Source organism: Adelges cooleyi, unplaced genomic scaffold (genome assembly GCF_023614345.1).
Source record: "Adelges cooleyi isolate 19-005CV unplaced genomic scaffold, UGA_ACOO_1.1 ACOO_flye_CR_arks_rails_tigmint_CR_PRNA_30, whole genome shotgun sequence".
Classification (NCBI taxonomy): Eukaryota; Metazoa; Arthropoda; class Insecta; order Hemiptera; family Adelgidae; genus Adelges; species Adelges cooleyi.
This window is the reverse complement of record NW_026095971.1, coordinates 19,766,336-19,787,725: the sequence shown is the minus strand read 5'-3', so window position 1 is coordinate 19,787,725 and position 21,390 is coordinate 19,766,336. Positions and strand designations below refer to the sequence as shown.

The 21,390-nt window shown below is 27.7% G+C and overlaps 4 protein-coding genes across 7 annotated transcripts; 2 read left to right on the top strand and 2 right to left on the bottom strand.

Moving 5' to 3' along the window:
- Positions 1–431: 431 nt before the first annotated feature.
- On the bottom strand, positions 432–3,908 carry LOC126838997 (cytoplasmic tRNA 2-thiolation protein 1). 2 transcript variants are annotated; one of them, XM_050573882.1, is made up of 6 exons: positions 3,614–3,906; positions 2,992–3,223; positions 2,465–2,772; positions 1,477–1,681; positions 1,137–1,280; positions 432–690 (listed from the first exon to the last, which is right to left on the bottom strand). In XM_050573882.1, exons 1-6 carry the CDS (start codon positions 3,659–3,661, stop codon positions 686–688), a joined length of 942 nt encoding a protein of 313 aa, XP_050429839.1. In that variant the 5' UTR covers positions 3,662–3,906; the 3' UTR covers positions 432–685. The 2 variants fall into 2 exon arrangements, with proteins under 2 accessions (XP_050429839.1, XP_050429838.1); XM_050573881.1 differs by lacking the exon at positions 432–690 and having other exon boundaries at positions 1,015–1,280; positions 3,614–3,908.
- An 870-nt stretch (positions 3,909–4,778) lies between these two features.
- LOC126838996 (Golgi reassembly-stacking protein 2) lies at positions 4,779–7,687 on the top strand. Of its 2 annotated transcripts, XM_050573880.1 has the most exons (9): positions 4,779–5,074; positions 5,180–5,260; positions 5,326–5,529; positions 5,595–5,812; positions 5,933–6,050; positions 6,113–6,650; positions 6,729–6,770; positions 7,317–7,364; positions 7,428–7,687. In XM_050573880.1, exons 1-9 carry the CDS (start codon positions 5,012–5,014, stop codon positions 7,571–7,573), a joined length of 1,458 nt encoding a protein of 485 aa, XP_050429837.1. In that variant the 5' UTR covers positions 4,779–5,011; the 3' UTR covers positions 7,574–7,687. The 2 variants fall into 2 exon arrangements, with proteins under 2 accessions (XP_050429837.1, XP_050429836.1); XM_050573879.1 differs by having other exon boundaries at positions 4,782–5,074; positions 6,113–6,770; positions 7,428–7,651.
- A 71-nt stretch (positions 7,688–7,758) lies between these two features.
- LOC126838994 (FACT complex subunit spt16-like) lies at positions 7,759–18,210 on the bottom strand. 2 transcript variants are annotated; one of them, XM_050573875.1, is made up of 23 exons: positions 17,896–18,210; positions 16,413–16,517; positions 16,083–16,241; positions 15,019–15,171; positions 14,802–14,948; positions 14,573–14,727; positions 14,367–14,481; positions 14,119–14,267; positions 13,606–13,792; positions 12,995–13,168; positions 12,728–12,926; positions 12,430–12,625; positions 12,118–12,356; positions 11,914–12,056; positions 11,657–11,839; positions 11,289–11,590; positions 11,053–11,233; positions 10,351–10,429; positions 10,116–10,293; positions 9,746–9,832; positions 9,104–9,151; positions 8,518–8,667; positions 7,759–7,976 (listed from the first exon to the last, which is right to left on the bottom strand). In XM_050573875.1, the coding sequence occupies exons 1-23, from the start codon at positions 17,962–17,964 to the stop codon at positions 7,970–7,972; spliced, it is 3,405 nt and encodes a 1,134-aa protein (XP_050429832.1). In that variant the 5' UTR covers positions 17,965–18,210; the 3' UTR covers positions 7,759–7,969. The 2 variants fall into 2 exon arrangements, with proteins under 2 accessions (XP_050429832.1, XP_050429833.1); XM_050573876.1 differs by lacking the exon at positions 9,104–9,151.
- A 167-nt stretch (positions 18,211–18,377) lies between these two features.
- LOC126838999 (NADH dehydrogenase [ubiquinone] 1 beta subcomplex subunit 11, mitochondrial) lies at positions 18,378–19,371 on the top strand. Its single transcript, XM_050573883.1, has 2 exons — positions 18,378–18,611; positions 18,940–19,371. The coding sequence occupies exons 1-2, from the start codon at positions 18,465–18,467 to the stop codon at positions 19,231–19,233; spliced, it is 441 nt and encodes a 146-aa protein (XP_050429840.1). The 5' UTR covers positions 18,378–18,464; the 3' UTR covers positions 19,234–19,371.
- The last annotated feature ends 2,019 nt before the right edge of the window (positions 19,372–21,390 follow it).

Sequence of the window (21,390 nt, the reverse complement as noted above, 5' to 3'; positions counted from 1 at the left end):
GAAAGTATATTTTTTCAAGTGTTAATTATTTCATCATGTTAAAGTAATTGTTGATCAACTAGTGCTTTTATCAAAATCAAATGCATATATTTTGTTTGAGTGTATCACATAACAACTATTATCATTTATAATTTTAGTAAAGGAAAGTATTAAATTTAGTTACTTTCCAATTTTGTGATTTATCTTAGGGACAAAATGATCAATGTTTTTTTATTATTACTATTTTTTATTATTATTGTTGGCTGTTATACTAAAGCTATGATTGTGTTTAATGCATGGATTAACATACTGATGTTTTGTTCCTACAGCATCGTCTTAAGGCCAATCAAATGATAAATGTACAAAAGTAAGCTATTTAATAAAAAATAAAATAAATCTAAAAAAAAAATGTATATTTTACAAAAAAAATTAAAATAATGTTACACCTTATCAATTTATTAACATTTCCACCGCCACTTGTTTTTTCAATAGAATCTATTCTATGATGTGTAGTAAACTGCAATTAAGAACAAAGGTTTGCATAACTATTGCACCTAATCGTAACATGTCAACTAAGCAAGACATAAACCAACATGTGTTCTATGTGTGATTCATCTAGCTTAATGATTTTTGAATAAAATTAGTCGATCTTCATACATAAATCCAAACGGAATAATATTTTTAAGTTGTATCACACATCCATTCATTAAACTAGAAATAAAAAGATATATTATCAAAAAACTGATTAAACCCGACCGAAATCGCAGAAAGTTGTCATTAGACAGAAGGTAATTAGTGATGTAGCTACCGTGGATGCAGGGGGAGCAGCTGCCCCCAAGTACACTATTTTAGGGCGCTTTTTTACAGTTATCATAATATAGGGCCCAAAAAAAATGTATTGCCCCTGGGTGCTTGGTCTCCAATTATGTCACTGAAGGTAATGTATACATTTTTAAATTTCAAAAAAGTGAACTTTTTTGAAATTTAAAAATGTTATTATGAATTTGATCCATAAGTATCACCATATAAAATGAATATCATAAAAACTACATTTTTATTCAATTGATTATTTATTGTATTTTACAGAATACATCAGAAATTTAAAAGTTTAGGATTTGGTAACGCAGCAAGTACTTTTGCAGCTTTACTACTTTTACCAATTCCAAGCTTCGGTAATCCTCTATTTAATCCTTCTAATAACATGCATGCTTTACAGATATTTTGACTCGATACAAAACCACATTTAGTACATATTCCTCTTTCAGGCAGTTTTACGTTTTCTTTTATACACATGGTTTCACCTTGAACATAAAACAACGTATTTAATATAAGTTATAAATTAGAACACAGAATTTTTTGCGTAATGATGAGTATCTCAAAAATATATGTACAATTTGTAAGAAAAAGCAAAATTATATTATATTTTAATTTAAGGGCAACGTTAATAATTTGATTTTGTTTTTGCAATGCAATTATTATATCACATTATTTATTTACCTGAATGAATAATATCCATTATTGAGGATGGTTTTAGTCTCTCCAGGTCTTTAAGAAATGTCCTTGCATGACCTCTGTAGGCATTTGGAGCGAAAACACATTCTGTTGAGAAATAGTTGAGCTTTTTGAAATATGCGTACATTACAATTTCTTTTTCATATGTGTATTTCAATGGTTTACAACGGGGAATAGCTCCTTCAGAAACCTACATAAAAAATATAGAATTATACAAGTTAACTAACAAGTTTGTTCTTGGTGCGATGTTGACAACCACCAGTGTATGTCTGTAATTGATAAATGTAAATATATACTGGTGACAGACTGCAGTTAATAAATATCTACCACTAGCATTGACCATAGCATTTATATAATTTTAAATATTGTGTTTTATATTGCCTATAGCCTATTGAGTACAGGCATGAGGTATGAGGTTACAGGTCTATAGATATTATTTTAACTGAAAGTAATAAAATTAATTTCAAATAAACGCTTTGGTGCGTATCTTTATATATATATATAAAAGCATTGACAATAATATACTTAAAATTGTGTTTTTACTATAGAGTGAAGGCCCACAGTAAATCAGTCCACAGAAAAAAGTTATCATAACTTCAGACACAAAAAAAACATGGCATATACCTTTTTAGTTCGAACCTACTTTAAATTTCATAAGGCAATGTTAAAGACAATGGCTCAGAAGTGTTTAAGAACTTATATTGGCCATGATATGGCAATAATATGGTATTGTGACAATGGTAAGTTAAAAAATATAAAAATAAATATAAATTACTAATAACAGGTTATACAGGTAGAATATAAGGCTTTCAGGCTAATGACATTTTTTGGGATAGGTACTTTATTTCAAGGCATTTTTTATACAAATACTTTTTTTCTGAAATATTTTTCCCCGATATCTTTAAAATAAAGGATTATGTAAAAAATGATTGTGTTATACACAATAGTTACTTTTATATTACATTGAACTTACAGTTATAATATTAACACATCTTTGAAGTCTTGCAACATCACCCCGTAAAATATTCATTAAAACAGTCTCTGCTATATCATCAGCATTGTGACCAGTGGCAATACAATCAACTTTTAATAACATTGCTCCCCTATCTAAAGCTTGTCTTCTAAAAACACCACAAAATGTGCAATTGTTTTTACGTCCTATTTCAGCAACAATTTTGTCCATTGACCATCCATAAAGTTCTTCATAAGACAACACCTTTAAAGGCATATCATATTCTTCTTTATTTTCATGTACAGTTTTCAAACTATCATCTCGGTAACCTATAACATTTTATAGAAAACTGAAATATTAATGTAATGTATGGTTGTTGACTGAAAAATAAGTAGTAAAAGTAGTCATTATCACCTTTGTCCGATACGAGATAAATGACCTGTACCGGATAGCAAATTACGTTAAGACATTTCTCCCAAGGGTGTACCCTAAATGGGCCCACACCAAATGTCCCAAAGACAAAGTAAACAAACATTTAGAAGTATTACCTGTAATTCCTTCATCTATGGACAATAGTACCAGTTTCAATCCATAGGAATAGCGTTCATTTAAAGTTTTAAGTACTTGTGCTAATACAGTGGAGTCTTTTCCACCAGATGCAGCAATTGCAACTACATCACCTTTTTTGAATAAATTACTATTAATAATAGTACTATGTATCTCTAGTTCAAATGCCCAATAAAAACATTCTTTACATAACGTATCTCCAGTTTTTGGTCTCTAAACAAACAGAAAATTAAAAGTTAAAATTGAAATATTAGATGTTTCTCACGATCCCTAGTTACCTAAATCTATACTCAACCCTTTAATTCCTTTAAGCTACCATCATAAGGTTTTGATAAGTTGGGTGTAATATTAGTGGTGATCTAAGATGTATGTTAATTATAATATAAGCTATGAACTTTTTATTTTTGACACATCTACTACGGATGGCGCTAATTTAAATATAAATTGGAGTCATCTCCAGTAAATAGGTCAATCTTAATTTTTTTTATATAATTAATGTTATTTAAATTTGTAATTAAAAAAGCAATGACAGTTATTAGCTTCTATGTTTTTGTTGTTAACTGTTATATTATGTAATTGATTATGTAGTAAATTTTTACAAACTTTGAGAACCGCATTTTGACCACAATTTGCTGAACATAAAATAGGCATGTTAATGGATTTAGACTTATAGATTTATCAAATATAACATAGTACGCTGAATATTCAATAGTGTTAATTATAAAGTATAATAATTTTACTTAAATTTTATAATCAGTTACACATTTCAAATAAATCTAATAGACATTATTTTTGAGAAATAAAATTCTAAATTCATCAAGCTGAAAACTTGATATTAATTATAAACTATAAAGAATTAGGATTTAGGAAACAGTTAAAGTTTGAACGAATAAGAATGGAAATTGGAGTAAGTCATTTATATTATCAAACATTATCAATTTATTTTTATCAAAGTCTGAAGACTATAAACACAGGACAAATTATTCTGTGCCATAAACAGGAAATATAAAGGAGCTGCTACCACTTTTTCCAAGTTTCATAAATCCCAACGTCCACTTTTCCCATAGAAAACATGACGGATGTCGGTTTGTACACTATGCGTATTGCGTAGTCAATAGTGGGATAATATACATAAATTCACGTAAACAAATGTTTTAAAGAACACTGACCCTGTTAATAGCTATTAATATAGGGAAACCGGCCTGGTGTGTAATCGTGTTTTTCTAATACCTTCCAATCCCAAACTTTGAAAATTGAGGTAAACAGTCAAGGTGGATTGATGTATATATGCATTGTATACAGTATTACATGAAAAATAAACGCATATCCAACGACCCCTTTTTTCTATATAAAATTTCGCCAGTGAAGGAATGTACAGTAATTAAATTATTATGACAATTGAGGAGCTTAGCAACAGAAACACAACCCTGAACCCACAAAAATTAAATTTCGTATAATTGCATTTAAAATATTAGTATTAGATAAATTTAAATCATACCGTCCCAAATCTAAATGAAATGTTTTTAATCAATTAATGTTCTTAATTTTTTTGGAATTTTCATTTAAAAATTATAGTTGGCTTTTTATCGAAAAATGAATTTGTGGGCTATGCTTTGCATTTCAGATTATCGGATTTTTGTGGTTTTTTTGGTTAGTGTTGCTATTCCAACATTAAGTAGAAATTAATTATAATAGGACTAGGTATATAGGGTCTTCTTACAGTGATAGCGATTGGTGATAATATAATCAAACATTATAATGGTTACACCGTAGTCCGTACACGTCATTGTAACTTTGTTGTTTTTATAATATATAATTACTTTAGTTTAACTTAGTGTCTTATACAAGTGACTCGATAATAATAAAATTAAAAAAACGAATGGCCTATTTTAAATTATGAAAATATCCAATATCGGATAAATTTCTCGCGTTTCAGTTGTTATGAGTGAATTTTATTTGTGAGAATACCTAAAAAATTAATAACATTAATAGGTACTTAAAATGGGTAGTACAGCGAGTACTCCAATTCCTGGCGGAGGAACAGAAGGATATCATGTTCTAAAAGTATTATACAATATTCTATAAGACACATATATATTAATATACAAAACCTGTTGTTATAAAACAATTTATTTTAATTATTTAAAATTTGACTTTTACCTGAAATAGGTTCAGGAAAATTCACCTGGTCAATCTGCTGGCTTAGAAGCGTTTTTTGATTTCATTTTGGCTATAGATAATATCAGACTTGTAAGTCTTTCTATACATTTATTATAAAATAATTAGTTGTATGTAATAGTTTAAATATTGTTTAGGATAAAGATAATGATGTATTGAAAGAAATGCTAAAAAATGGAGACGGTAAAGAAATTACTCTAGCTGTTTATAGCAGCAAAACTCAAACAGTTAGAGAAATTAAAATTATCCCAAATAGTAGCTGGGGTGGTCAAGGATTACTAGGAGTTAGTATAAGGTTTTGTTCTTTTGCTGGTGCTAACGAAAATGTTTGGCATATTTTGGTAAGTAAAATAGTAGTTAATGTTTTAACATTGTACAAGTACATACAATTTGTTTTCTTTATTAGGACGTTCATCCAAGTTCCCCAGCTGATAAGGCTGGTCTGAAACCACATACCGATTACATAATTGGTTCTGATTCAATTATGCATGAGAGTGAAGATTTATTTATGTTGATAGAAGCTCATGAGGGTAGACCATTAAAATTATATGTTTATAACGTTGAATTAGATACATGTAGAGAAGTTTCAATTACACCCGATTCTAATTGGCCTGGTGATGGAAGGTAATTGATGGTGTCTTATTATTATTTTTATACAAATATTTTTAATAACAATATTATTTTGTTTGGTAGTATCATCAATCTGAACATTTATTTTTATAATTGTTTGCATTTGTATTTCAGTTTGGGTTGTGGAATTGGATATGGCTATCTGCATAGGATTCCTATACGAACATTGCCACAAAATAAGGATATTCCTGCACCTCCTGTTATAAAACCTGCGGTTATCAATAATGTTATGGTACTGATGATGACTAACTGCAAATATTTTATTTAACTCATTTATTTTTTATTTTTATACAGGCATCTGCCGCACAAGTACCTCAAACACTAAGTCCACCTGTTTTAACCCCTCAATCATTGAATATTAGCCATGAAGTTTCTTCAGAGCCTGCAACAGAAATATCTTCTCAGGAACAACCGACATTGGGAGAAAACAATCAATGCACAACAATACCTTCAACTTTAAACAATATTGATTCCCTAGGACCAACTTCTTTACCTGTTCAACAAGCAACTTATTCTAGCCCAGTTTCTGTACCATCTACTCAAGCACCAGTATTTCAAAACACCTCTCCACTAAATAATCAAACTTCAACATCTCAACACCAATTTCAGCATCAATTACCTACATTGCCTCAATACTCATCAGAAAACTCGACCGTTACTACTACATCTCAAAATCCAGTTATGTCAGCAATTCCTTCCGCAAAAGAACCATTTAACCAAATGCCAGTGGAACATATTAGTCCACAAAATAATTATGCACAACCCTTTCCAGCCAGTCTAAATAGTAACTCAACTTCTATTAGTGGAACACAACAAAACACTAAAGAAATAAGTAATTATTTCACTCAATATCCACAAACACCACAAAGTAACCCAACTAATTATTCAGACACTATACCAATGTTTTCAGTGAAGAATTTTCCACAAATGTCACCTTTAGCCCAGCCACTCGGTAAGCTATTTAATCTGAACTAGGACTTTGAATTGATATTTTTTAACTTATACCATATTATATAATTGAAATATTTTTATAGTATACCAATAATTAATAATAATATGGCATAAAACCGGTTTAAGAATATCTACGTACAAAATTAAAACTTTTTCTTATTTATAAAATCATTATTTAAAATGTCTTTTTTTAATCATACCTGGAAATGGCTGTCACTGGGACAACACGGTGATAGTTTTATGCATACTTATCTGTTTATGGCAATTTGTTGAATTTTTATCATTTTGTTTGTGCCAGACAGAAATAAAATTTAAATTGAACCTTAACCCAGCTAAAAAATTACGTGTGTAAATTCCATCACAATTTTTATTGTAACAGCTTGGTATATTCCAAAAAATATTGCAACGACTTGTTCGGGTCTGAAATTTTTTTTTAGTCAGGTCTAATTCAATTAAATGGTTTTTACTATTTATAATTAAATTAAAAATAATGTTTATTAATTATATACCTTATAGAAAATATTATTAAATTATTATTTTTATTTAGGAAATAACTATCCAGAAATGTCCGTACCTCAATCACAGCAACAATCAAGTAATCATTTTATTTATTTTTTATTTTATTGTTTGTATATAAATATTTTTTTTATATTTATAGTTGGTGCTTATCCAGGAATGCCACTGACTACACCAATATCATTACCAGGTATGCCTCCCATTACTGTTAGTGCTACATTGCCGTATTCTGCACTTGAAAGCCTCCAGATTGATCAAAAGAAAAATATTTCCAACAGTAATGGTTAAATATTTATTATAAAACTTAAAAAAAAAATTATATTCAAATTATTTTTATTCTAAATAAGTTAAATGTTTATTAAAAATTTGTATTTATAAATATTTATTGTTTGTATTTGTAATTGACAAATAAAAATAACTCATTGCGTTGGGGTAAAATATCATGTTTTTCTGATATTCTATTTCAATACAAATATAAAAAGAAAAAACCCATTTGTTTATTATCATAAATTATAAATAAATTACAAAATAAAAATGTTTATATAATAAAAAACTTTAAAAAAATTTACAAATATTTTTCTAAACAAGATTATTAAATTTTTGACCAAACATGTAATTTTTTAGAATAATTACTACATAATTACATTAAGTTTTCATTCCAGTTAAGAATTTCCAATAACGTTTCTACTTCCTAAAATACACAAACAACACAATTAATTAAATACATACTACATTAACAATTTTTAACTTTTACACACAGTTAAAAAGTCAAAAGTTCAATAAATAAAAAAAATTAAAACTAATAAGATAGATAACTTAAATAATAATAATTACAACATTTATTTATTGATCTTGACAATTAAAAATGATTAGGAGCAACGAGGCCAAGTAATATGAAGGATGCTAACACTGTTTTATTTAATTAAGATTGCTATATACCATTTTTTAAAAGGACGTAAGAAATTTGTTTTAAAGATAACAGTGGAATAATAAACAACAAGGGTTATCTAATTAGTATTAGGTTGGCAAATAACATAAATTAAATTGTGAGTTGTAGGGAAATGTACCTATAAAATATTTTAAACAAATTAATGAGTGTTTATACTTTTATGGAGTTTTTTTGATGTACGAGTTTTCTGTATGAGCTATTTTTTTTTTTAAACATAGGACAATAAAAATAATGGAGTGATTTATCATAAAAATTTAATTATGTTTTGAATAAAATACCATACTTGGACTTTTTTGAAGAATGCCGGTCACCACTGTTATCGTGTTTACGTTTTTCACTACCAGATGACCTATGTTTGCTTCCGCTACTACTGCTATGATAATTGCTGGTGCTTGATTTGTGATGAGACGATGAAGATTTATTTTTAGATGGACTGCAAAACACAAAAAAAAAAAACAAATTAATAACCTACAACTAGATAAATATAAATATGTCTACCTATTACTAATATACAATTAATATATAAATGGAACCTAACACGTATACATGTAAAAGCTACAAAAGGAACAAAGAAATCATTGATAAATATGGTTTTACTAGTTCTAAAGCAAGGTTTTCTTAAAACGTACATTTCAAAACTATATTATTGGCTTGAAAGATAAGTTATAACTGTTAAATTATTCTCGCATGCAAGAAGTATGCACATACAATAGTTATGTATAGAACATAACTATTCTATATTAGTTTAGTGCTGACATATATATATATATAAAAACCGGTTTTATTTAATTTTTCTTAAAAATATTTATTTTGATTAAAATTAAGAGTAAAACTACAAACAATTATAAGCAAAAATATGTATTTTTTACCTAGAATGACTACTTGAACGATGGTGAGATGATTTATTCTTGCTTGGACTGCACACATCATGTCGGAAAAAAAATATAAACTTCACTAAATATTATTGTGTTGGAATTATATTCTTAGTATCTAGTCAATTCATCGTTGTATAAAGTTTGTTTAACTTAATATTTATTACGAGTATACAATTTGGGAGCACACATGTATGTATTTAGGTATTAGGTAGGCATAAAAAAAAGCATATTCTGTTTTACAGACTCTGCTGGATGTGCGGTGATATGAAGAAGGGCGATCTAGGAGGCAGTAAACCCCCTTGCCAAGACCAAAAGCCTTAGTTATTTGTTACTTTGATTTCTGATATTTTTTGTAAGTAAAAATAAAATTCATCATAAGTAAACAAAAAAAAAAATTTACTTTTTACACTACCAATATATTATTAGTGTGTTTTATGTTACTATTATTTTTTTTATTTCGATAAACAAAATAATTGTTTATAATGAATTGATGAGCTAGAACCAAAATAATTTAATAACACATACTTTTGTATTGAAATTATCAATTTAACTACTTATATTATAATAAAATAAAATTAGTTCAAAATTTGAATGACTATTCTAGCACTAAAATAATAAATTTAATACAATAAATACCTTGAATGGCTGCTGGAATGAGGTTTGTTCTTTTGTGGTGAGCTTTTTGAACTATTATTTATCTTTGAATATGATGAAGAGGAATGCCTACAATTTATAAGATTATTAATTGAGAATATTGTACAATATACATCATACAATAATGATTAAAGTAGACAAATAGTATTCTATATTTATAACTTATAAAGAAAACAAATCTTTTACTAGTGGGTTTTGAACTCAAAATCCTCCAAAAATAAATTTCCTGCCAACTTTCCCGATCCATTGCTACTCCATTTCGTAGTGTCAGGTCGCTCAGACCCAAAGTGTTGCTGAGGCCATTTTGCCATACAACAATCGATATTATAATCATTAAAAAATGTATTATTACCTGTGTTTATCACTACTACGTTTTTTATGTGAAGAGGAACTAGAAAAACGGCTCCCACTACTATTCTTTTTAGAATATTCGTCTTGAAATTCATTTCTATCTCGATCTTCTTCAGCAGCTTCTCTCTCTAAGTCTGACCAATCTTTACCTGATTCGTCAGATGATCCTAGTTCTTCCTCTGAAATTGTGCAAAATATTATACACACTGGATCAGTAATAAATTATTTTGCATTACCTTCACTATCTGAATCTTCAGAAGCTTCGGAATATTCTGATCCATCATCAGAATCTTCAATAGATTCTACATCAGTAGGCTAAAAATGAAAAATGTATCTATTAAAGCATAATATCATCAATTTATTATTGCAACAAATATAGCGTAATACTAAATTTGTAAATGTAATATTATAATTTTAATAGGAGATCAATTTTATAAGGGAGCCATAGTACTTATTGTTTGCTGATGAAGTGGTATTAGTCGATAAGAGGACATGAAGTGTTGGGAATTATATTCTATCAATGGAGGGAGAGGTTGGAGAAAAATTTCTTGAGAATTAGTAACATTTTAAATCATTTCACACCAGGGGAACTATAATAAGATTATGTGTACACAATAACTTTTAGATCAGTCAACAATTTATTATTTTTATTTTTAACCTGTACTATTCTCTCAGACTTGGAGGGAAATTTCATATTGCTATGTTGCAAATAATGATAAAACTGTATAGGTCAAAATAGGATAGTATTCAAAATAAATGTAATATAATTATTAATTTAGCAATTTTTCAAATTAAACATTTATATAAGTATTGCATGCACAAACATATATACATGTAATAAGGATCTCTAGTAAAATCATACATACACTTGTCATTGAATGATTTATTGAAGACAATACATAATTATGTATGTGGTTTAAAAACAAAAAATATATTACCTCATATGGTTCATCTTCTTCTTCTTCTTCATCTGCTGCTCCTTCTTCGTCATCAGATTCAGGGTCAAGGAAAGTCCAACCACCGTTTTCAAAAAATCCTTCAGGGTCGTCAGTTATTGTTTTCATAATTTTTGTCCAGTTTAGCGATTGAATACCTTCCGAGTATCGAATATCACAAGAGCTGTATAAAGATACATAATTATTTTGTTGTAAGTGACTAAAATAATTCTACATACTTAAGCCATTCTTTTACATGATCCAACATGTTCATTGGAATAGCATTAACCATAACAACTTTTTTATGGTAATCTTTAAAAACAAAAATCATATCAAAATTTTTCAAATGAAATTGTACACGCTCAAAATGAACTAATTCGACGTCTTCTAAAGTTATAACAAATGGCGGCCATTCAGTGAAATTTACAAGAGAGCCACTGGTCGGTTGTAAGAGAACAGTACTTCTAAATGGTGCCCCAGGAAAACCCAAATCTCTAAATGGTGTATCAAATTCAATTTCTTGTTTGGTTACTGCTTCTACCTGTTAATGAAAAAAAAAAGATTTTGAACTCATATTTTACAATATATTGAAATATATTAATAGTACTTTTTCAGAGAAACTTTTAAACGCAGTTTTCAATTTAACACGCAATTCACGTTCTGACTGTTCAGCAGCCAAATCGTCCCTATCATGCATATGTTGATGTTTACCAAGATCAGTAGTTATCTCACCAACTTCCGTATAAAACTGTACATCCAAATGTTTCTTCTTTCCAAACATAATGGCATGCTGTAAACAATTAATTTAATTTAACACAAATTAACAAAATTTAACATCTAGATTTATTAGTATGTGAATCTTACTTTTAGATGGAAATGTAACAAAATAATCATTTCACCATCACATGGTTGGAAATAAGCATTCTTGATATTGTTGTACAAGATGTCAACTTTATCTCCTCTGACAGACGTGTATCTAAATCCATTTGAATGTGCCTCCAATGTACCTTTAATTTAATATTCATTTCGTAAAAAATAAAAAATAAAAATAAAATTGAGTAATTTTACCCGTCATTCTTTTGTTTACAATATTTGGCCGAATGTATAAATCCTTTAATTTTGGATTTCCTTTGTTTACAGATAATACTAGAGTATCTTGCTTAACCAAATCTTCTTTTTCTTTTTCTTCGGCTTCACGAGTTTTGAATTTCTTTTGTATTTCTTTGATTAGTCGGTAAGCGTTCATCATGTTAGTTGAAGCTGTAATTTGTTCACCGGGTTCTCTTGTATTTGAGCTTCGATATGTTCTAAAAGCAATTTTATAAAGATAATTATTTTAAAAAATAACTAAGACAAAAAAAAATAAATAATCAAACTTACAATTCTTTTACAAACATTGCTTCGGGGTTTTGAAAATAATTTTCCCCTTTAGCTAAAGCAGCCCCTGGATGGAAAAAGTTAATTCTCAAATATGTGTAATCGCCTTCAACACTCTGGGAAATGTTTTTTATTGTGAATATATGAAATGGTACAGGAATACCAAATACCGGGAGTATAACAGTTTCATACTTCTTATCTAAATAATAATAACAACATCAACATTAGTTACTTGTTATAACATAGTTTAAAAACATCATTCTGAATAAATAGTATAATTAATAAATTAACAAAGTCATACCAACGTAAATTTTAAGGTCTTTAACATCTTTTTCTTGGGGCATTTGATTTCTACTTTTGTAGGACACATTCGATTTTCTTACTTTTTGTGCTTGTTTACCGCTAGATTGTTCTGCTAATCGCTGTTTGGCTGCTTCATTCAAAGCAACAGCTAATTCTTTCTGGTGTAATTTTCGTTTTTCTTCACTTGATGAATCCATCTAAAAATATAGAAAAAACACAGTAAAAAATAAAGAAACTAAAGTATAAAAAAAAAAAAGACACCAACTCTAAGTTTTGATTCTAACACTGCTGTTCTTTTACCCCTGCCAACAATTGGTTCTTGTTTTGGTTCATTTTCTTTTTCATCATCTTCTTCCTCTTCAGCATCATTATCATTTAAATATATAGCAATGTTTTTCAACTTTTTTTTAGATGGAGTCAATAAAGTAGCCGCAGTATCCTAAAACCAATGATTTTTAAATGTAAAATGTCGATTTCAGCCATTTAAAATAATAATAATAAAAAAGACGTTCTAAAACCTTAGTAAATAATTTCCAAATACTGACATACATTTTAAAACACCATAAAGAGTTAAATAAAGCCATAAATATAAATGATACTAAACCAAGTCTACTTGTAATTTATTTATTAGCTACTATTAGTAACCCATGCAGCTGTTATATATTTTATTAAAAAACCTACAAAATTAACTAATAAGTCTGGGTCATTTTTTACTGTATATCTGTTACACAACAGGTTAATGAACTAAACAAGGTTAAAACTTTATAATATAATGATCATGTTATTAAAATTTAATCATTTCAATAATAATTGATTTATGTGACAATTTATATTTATTTTTAATGAATAACAATAATAAATACGTATTATACTTACGTCATTAACTAAAACTGTGTCTCCAACATATAACGCATATACTTTGCTCGCTTGGTCTGTTCCTTCTTTATTTGTTAACCCTGACATACCAACACACAAATTATAAATTTGTCCTTTTTTAGCAAGTGCAGTAGTTTTTGGAGCTATCATTAATGAGCTCTCACGAAAATCAATGCCCATTGCAAACCTAAAATAATACATCAGTTGATATTAAGAATACGAGAAGAGAAGAAACAAATGAAGTTAGGGCGTCAATTGAATACAAACCAACAGGAAAAAGACACAGAGGAAGACCCAAGAAACGATGGATGAATGGAGTGCGTCAAGATCTAGAGAAACTAGAAGTAACGGATTGGGAGGAAAGGATCCAAGATTGTGATTATTGGAGGTCGGCAACAGTAGCAGCCTAAACTCTTACAGAGTTGTGAGGCTACACAAAGAAAGAGAAAAAAAATATATTAAGAATAATATCATTTAAATAATAATAATATAATAAAAAAAACGAACTCTTACCCAAAATTCTTTGTCAAAAAATCAACAAGATTTGGTTTTTGCTTTTTTGCGTAATTCAATCCAGAGTTATACACATTACATAATTTATTATTAGCCTTCAGTTCTGATACTAGGACATCATGCAGATTAATTAAAAACTCGTAGTTTGACTAAGAAAAAATTGAATTTAACATAGTTAAAATTTTAATTTCTACTTGCTTATTTTTACTTATGAATACTATCAAATTAGGTCCAAGTCAAAATAATACCTGTATTTCTTCTGTAGGGTTAACAAGTAAAGTTCTTATAAGATTGGAACAATATGATTTGTAACGTGCTCCTAAACTGCATATTATAGCGCCAAAATGTAATATATTTTTATCACTAAAACATAAAATAACAATTTGTTTTTTTTCCAGAAAAAATATAAATAATTTAGGTAGTATAATTATTATTTATTCGAATAATGATATACCTTGAAGCAGAAAATTTTAAACTATAATTTCCTCCACTTTGTATAATAGGAGGATAGCAATATTCTAATTGAGACGGATCAACATTTGTCGGTAAATATTTTTTCTCCGATATAGCCCCTTCAAGACCTTCAACAAGCTTTGTATGCTTTACTTTCTAAAGAGAAATGGGTTGATGATTATTATATGTTATTAAATACAGAGGAGGAGCCTGTTACAAATGAAGCTAACCTTATCTGAATCAATTATTTCCATAATTTGTTCTTTAAGATATTTATTAAACAAATCAACTGAGCTCAAGCTGGCTTTTTTCATTAATATAATTTCGTTTTCAGCTTTAATACTCAATATATATCCTATTACAGCACTTATGTCAACCTTCAAAAATATTACAATACTGTTTATAAGACATTAAGAAATAAATATACCAAAATATACAAAAACTTACAGTTTCAAAACCTCCTTTATCGAATTCTGACCTCCATGAATCCATAAAAGCACCAGGATACTTTTCTTTTCCAAAAATTCCAACTGATTTACCATTATTGCTACTTTTAATAACATTAATTAATTTGTCAAAACCATCTTTGTCATTGCCACCCTTTAACAATTAACACTTATATTGTAAGTATTATTCATGTCATAAATTAAAAAAATTAATTATGTAATAAAATGAGATTAGATCAAAAAAAATTTTAATTAACATTTAAAATAATATATTACTCTTTTCTACATGTTGAGCAGATAGAATATCGGTCCCCTCTGAAGATATCAGAGTATTAGTTTTAAAATGTGTTTTTATATTTTTTATTTTGGTGTACAGACTTAATTTGCACAACCGTTTTTTTTAAAGTAGCAAGTCAATTGATTACAAATTGTACCAGAAAGTTGTAAAGTTTACCCCTTCACCTTTAAAATTAATTTTTACAAATTTACACATTATCCAATGTAAAACTATGTCAATCTACCTATAATTTTTTGAAAATGATAAAACAATTTATAAATTTCAATAGTGTGTACTTTAGGTATAACATTAGTCAAAAGTAAAAAAAAATATTTCAAATCCTTTGACACTTTTCCTTTGAGTTTTTAAGAGGTAGTTTAGGGGCTTAAGGTCTGAAAATTAGACTGATGGTATTACTAGTGTTACCAAAAATATATAAAAATGTATAGTCATATATATATATTTTTTTAAAGAAAAATTCAATAAATCAAACAATATGGTTAAAATACATTTACTGTCTATAAACTGATTTATAATTAATAGTTTTTACCAGCTACAGTTCCAAATTCTCTTAGTTGATTTCAAAGTGATTTTATCACTTTTAATTATTATAATTTTTAAAACCCTGTAAGCTCTCAGAACCCACTATGCTCTGTTATAACTGTGTTGATTTTTTTTTATTTGTTTGTAAGATGTTAAGGTACATAATACAATACTGTTAATTCTTAAGGGCAAGAGAAATAAATTTATCTTAAATAGTATTTACAATTAGAGGTAAATGTACATACTTTTTCTCTTGTAATAAGTCGAACAACAGGAGAGTCAAAATCCTTGAAATTTTCAGCAGGTTTTAAAAACTCAACTTTTTTTTTGCTTGCCATAACGTGTAGTCCTTCTGATGAAAATACAGATATTGTATCTGTTAACTCATATCCAAACAACCAAATCTACAGTCATATTAAGTAATTAATAAATTGTTAAACATATATGCTTAAAACAGGGATGGGCTGTTTAAAATACTTTTCAGTATTTTTTATTTTGTTTTAAAATATTTTTGTCTTTTTGAAACACAAAATACTAGATTACACTTTAAACATAAAGAACATTAATATTCTAACCTGCAAAGATGATGACTTGCTATACATAGTATAATCATCAACACCAACAGCACACGTAAAAGCGTCAACATCAGATAAAAGTTGCACATTTTCATCTTTTCCATTCTACAAAATAAAATATAATTGTGGCTAATTCTGATGAACTTTATTATACTTCTATTTTATAATTATTCTGAACACAATGGTTAGTCATAACTGTTGCTTGGACTCATAGCTATGGACCAATTTTTTTTTTAAATTAAAAACAATAGGTTAATTTAATCATCATGTAGCACAACGGGCCTTGAAGGCTCAATGCTTCCTCATGAGATTGTTTCTAGACAAATTTACTATCTGGGACAGGTCGTCAGTTCGTCGCCGGAGAGAAAAATGGCGGCTCCTTTTTACCAGACAATTACTCGCCTGTGACTACAAAACAAGTAGTCAGAAATTGACTAGAATTTTACTACAACTTTTGAAGTTTAACCTTCAAACACTATCGTACTTGATGTATCTACATTTTTGAAAATTAGTCAGTATTTTTAAACTATTGTTCCCCAGACCTTTGACTCCCTCTAAAACCTAGGATATTTTTCATTTGTCAAAGTAACAGTATCAAGAAAGTGAGTCACCAATACTAAGTAAACTGAATTCATTCACATATTATGTCTCAAACTAACATATTTTCTAAGACCCTATCCAATATTAGTTTTTAAATTGTTTAATAATAAATTAAGATGTTAATATCAACTAGAGTAGCTTTATAAACAAATAATGATACTAGATACAGAATAACTAAACTTAAGACCAATTTTTTATTCAAAAACCAAGTTAATTGAACAAATTGTATTTGAAAAATATTAAAGTTATTACATTTTATAAAATATAGTAAAAATAATGTTTATAGCTTAGACATTTTAAAGTAGTAAAATGTATTAATTAGAAACGGATTAAAGTTCATTTTTGCTTGTTTCTAGGTTTGGGAGTTAGTTTTAACGTTTGATGTAAGAAATGTTCTTACACATAGAGACATTACGCTAGAAAGTTGTAACGATTATTTCCTATAAATGTCTTTTCTAACATGTATTTTACATTTTAACATGATTTCAATTTCAGACTACAGCATCATTCTAGATGTAGATATTTAAAAAAAAATATTTATTTTAACAAAATATTACATTTAAAAAAAAGTAAATTAAGCGTTTGTTTATAACTTTAAAAGCTAGTCTGACTGACAACATTCAAAGATACACAATTACATTGAACATTAAAAAATTGCATAACAAAATTAATTGAAATGGATGGTAAAATGCAGTTTATAAAATGTAAAAAAATTAGTTTTTACAAATTTCTACAACCAATTTTCTTTAAACTTTAGTTAGCAAAAATTAGCAACCAAAAATAATGTCCAACCTAATTTAACAATTTAATCAAAAGCAGAAACTCAATTACATTTTTTTCGACGACTGACGAAAAACTAAGTGGTAGTAAAATTAAGTTTTACCTTCCAGAAATGGTACAATTGTTTTAGCCTCTTAAAAAATGTTTCTTTGTCTAAAGCTACAGAAGGCATTGTTAATAGTTGGTATTTTTTAAATATGAATGTAAAATATTATTTATAACTCATAACAATTAAGATGAAAAAAATGATTTGTTTTCATTTTTTAACATTAACCATTAAAATTTAAATTCATCTCTCAAGACCACAACAAACAACAACTGTAGAAATTACTTTTCCCTCGAAAAATAAACACGTTTGATAAAAATCATTCCCAAGTCCCTACTCCGTATTAATTATTAGTGACCTGCAGGACGTTACTTGAAGACTCATGGTGATAATATGATCCATTACATTAAAAATTAAACAAAACAAAATTGTTTGATAACGGGTGTTAGTAGATGAAGACTGAAATTTTAAAGGTACAATGCTGCCAACTAAAACAGCTGCTCTTCCCTTATCAGCCTTAGTTCACAGTACATTGTACAAGGATAATGTTTTTTTTTGTACTTCGTAATTTTTTCATTAATTTTTCCAACTACAGTAAATTTTGCCGGTGAAATTTTAATTTAAAAATGAGTTCTTTAGTCAAACTGGTTCGAATACCAAAATTTAATAAAATTATTCTCCAAACACCTAAATTACCTCAACGTTTTATTTCAACATCAAAAAAGAATCAAGAAGTTTGCGTTACAGACACAGAAATAAAGGAACAAGAACAAGTAAATACATTTGCTAGAAAAACCGTCAAGTACAAAATAATAACATGATTTAATCTATTTCTTAGCTTTTTACATTCATTAAACCATTCGTAAAATTAACAACTTTAAGACTGGTATTTAGTAATCCAATGTTGGTTTTCCTAGTATCTTGGCCGTATTTTTGATTACTAGGTATTTATGGTCCAATTAAGAATAGAATATAATCATAGAATTAAAGTCTATGGTCCATGCACTTATTCTCCCTGTCTGTAATAACAACAGTTTTTAATAATTTCTAAAAAAAAAAATGTCTACAATGTTATTATTTTATTATACTTTTTTTTTCCAGCCCAAGCGAAACTGGCAATCATACGGTTTTGAAAAAGATGATGAGACAGAAGATTTAAATGCAATGCATTCAACTGCATTCTTTTCAGTTAGTCTTTGTATAGTTGGTGGTGCATTTATTTTTGCATATATGCCTGACTATAATTACAAAAATTGGGCTGAAAGAGAGGCTTTCCTTGAATTACGAAGACGAGAAGAACAAGGATTGCCACTAATTGACCCAAATTATATTGATCCCAGTATAATTAAACTACCTAGTGATGAAGAACTAGGCGATACAGAAATTGTAATTTAAATACTCTGCCATATTTTTGTGAAACAAGAATTGTGTATTGCACATTGATTAATTGTCATGTTATAGTGAATAGATGAGGTTTTAATATGAAAAACAGAAACTTGATTGTATAATATATGTTATTAATTTCTAAATTCATTATTTTGAATTATTTTTATATATATATATATATATATATATATATATATATGTTATATCAATTATGATATGATAATTGACCAACAGAAACAAGTGGACGCTGCCATTGTGATGCGAGTATATATAGATGCAAGTGCTTTTGGAACCAAAAAATAAGTTTTGTTTAAATTACTTACTATTATTTTACTTTGTACAATCAAGTAGTACACTACTTTGTTATGATATGTATATTATGGACCAATAAGCCGTATGTTGATAAACCTAACTTTCGCAAGTAAACAGTTTGGTAATTCAATGGCCAAATTAACCAAATGCTAATAGATCTTAATACAGTGGCGGATCCAGGGGTTGTTCAAGGGCGGGGGGCAAATTTTCGTTTTTGTAGGTATAATAAAATTACCTTTTTTGTTTTTTACTTATTATTAATTGTCTACAAAATATGTTACAATGTATTAATTATTTCGATTAGTTAATTTTTAATTAATTATTATTAATTCAGTTTAATTTTGACCCAATAAACTTTCATAGAAAATAGCTACAACAAGTTTGTTTAAAACAAATACATACTTGTAATTAAGTAAAGTACAATACCAGATATTCATAATATAAAATTAATGCATCTTTTTTTTTTCTTTAGCAAATCTTTCAATAACATCTACATTTAAGAGGATTCGATGCCGGCCGTTTTTTCAGTCAAAACACGTAATTTTATGTCCATTGCACAGGCCATACCAGTAATCTGATAAGTAATTTGAATTCGCCATGAAGTTTACTTAGTATCGATCAGGGTACTTTACAATTTTTAATTTTAACCCTTTTCAAATTTGATTTTAAAATTTTAAAAAAAGTAAGCTGACCGATCTCAAGTAATCTTTATGACGAATTCAAATCTGTTTTCAGCGACGGAACAAAAAAAGTACTATTATATTAACTAAAATGGCTTTTACTCGTAGACCAAATGATTTAAATTAAAAATAATACCATAAAGCTTATACAAATTAACAGGTAAATTAATTGACATGGTCGAAATTTATTACAACCACTTTTTTCTTGGGCCAAGGGGGGGGGGCGGCGATCGACCCCCCCCTCCCCCCCTCAAATCCGCCACTGTGTTAATAAATATAAACAAAAAGCTATACACAAATTACTATAATAGGTTTTTTGAGTCTTCAACTTTGTGTACTTTAAAATAATAACAAAGTAGATTAAAATTAAAAATAAATTCCATAAATCTTAATATACTAATATAAGTCACTCTAGTGTAGTATAAGGTTTATGCATCCATATCACATAATATGATGTTTTTTATAGAAATATAAAGTAATAAGGTTATAATCATCTAGAGACCATTATTATTACGACATTTTTATCTATTTTTTTTCTCTAAAATTAGGGGTTTCATAAGTAGTAATGTAGTAAAATTAAAAAATAAAAGAAACCTATACTGTGCTATTTCTTGCTAATTTTTTAAAGAATATGAAGAATTGCATAATTTTTTATTAAAATATCACCATAGGAGATGTGACTCATAATAAGATTTTTATGTTAAGTGTAATTATTTTATTTTTTTTGGGAATGAGTTTCAGTTTAAATAACTGATTTACTTTTTTGTAGAAATGTTGAATTATTTTTATTAATCATTTATATAAAAAAATAAACTATAATAGACTAAACTTTCTTAAAAAAAATACGAATACCTTGGCAGTTATAAAGGTTTAGCTATTGTACTTTTATATTACATACAATTCAAATTAAATACAACTTTACCAAAAATATAATTTGTAAATACTAAACTACCACTAAACATGTATTTTCAGAAATAGATTGCGTAGAAATAAAATGACCTTAATGACCTATCGAATATATTTAAAGAAGTATGTATGAACCCCCTAATAATTCATTAAAAAATCAAGGAATTAATTAAGTAATAAATGTAACCAAGTTATTCTTATCACAATATATTCATAAAGTATCTTCAAGGCTGTATTGCATATGACTTACGAGTAAGACGTAAGTACT

Excerpts from the sequence above, each read along its gene's own strand:
- LOC126838997 (XM_050573881.1), bottom strand. The coding sequence starts at position 3,661 with ATGCCTATTTTATGTTCAGCAAATTGTGGTCAAAATGCGGTTCTCAAA. Across the intron at positions 3,224-3,613 it reads GTCAAAATGCGGTTCTCAAA|AGACCAAAAACTGGAGATAC; the intron begins GTTTGTAAAAAT and ends CTGTTTGTTTAG. Across the intron at positions 1,281-1,476 it reads AATGGATATTATTCATTCAG|GTGAAACCATGTGTATAAAA; the intron begins GTAAATAAATAA and ends TTTATGTTCAAG.
- LOC126838996 (XM_050573879.1), top strand. The coding sequence starts at position 5,012 with ATGGGTAGTACAGCGAGTACTCCAATTCCTGGCGGAGGAACAGAAGGA. Across the intron at positions 5,813-5,932 it reads AATTGGCCTGGTGATGGAAG|TTTGGGTTGTGGAATTGGAT; the intron begins GTAATTGATGGT and ends TTTGTATTTCAG. Across the intron at positions 6,771-7,316 it reads ACCTTTAGCCCAGCCACTCG|GAAATAACTATCCAGAAATG; the intron begins GTAAGCTATTTA and ends ATTTTTATTTAG.
- LOC126838994 (XM_050573875.1), bottom strand. The coding sequence starts at position 17,964 with ATGCCTTCTGTAGCTTTAGACAAAGAAACATTTTTTAAGAGGCTAAAA. Across the intron at positions 11,840-11,913 it reads TGTTACATTTCCATCTAAAA|CATGCCATTATGTTTGGAAA; the intron begins GTAAGATTCACA and ends AATTGTTTACAG. Across the intron at positions 11,234-11,288 it reads CATGTAAAAGAATGGCTTAA|CTCTTGTGATATTCGATACT; the intron begins GTATGTAGAATT and ends ATCTTTATACAG.
- LOC126838999 (XM_050573883.1), top strand. The coding sequence starts at position 18,465 with ATGAGTTCTTTAGTCAAACTGGTTCGAATACCAAAATTTAATAAAATT. Across the intron at positions 18,612-18,939 it reads AAATAAAGGAACAAGAACAA|CCCAAGCGAAACTGGCAATC; the intron begins GTAAATACATTT and ends TTTTTTTTCCAG.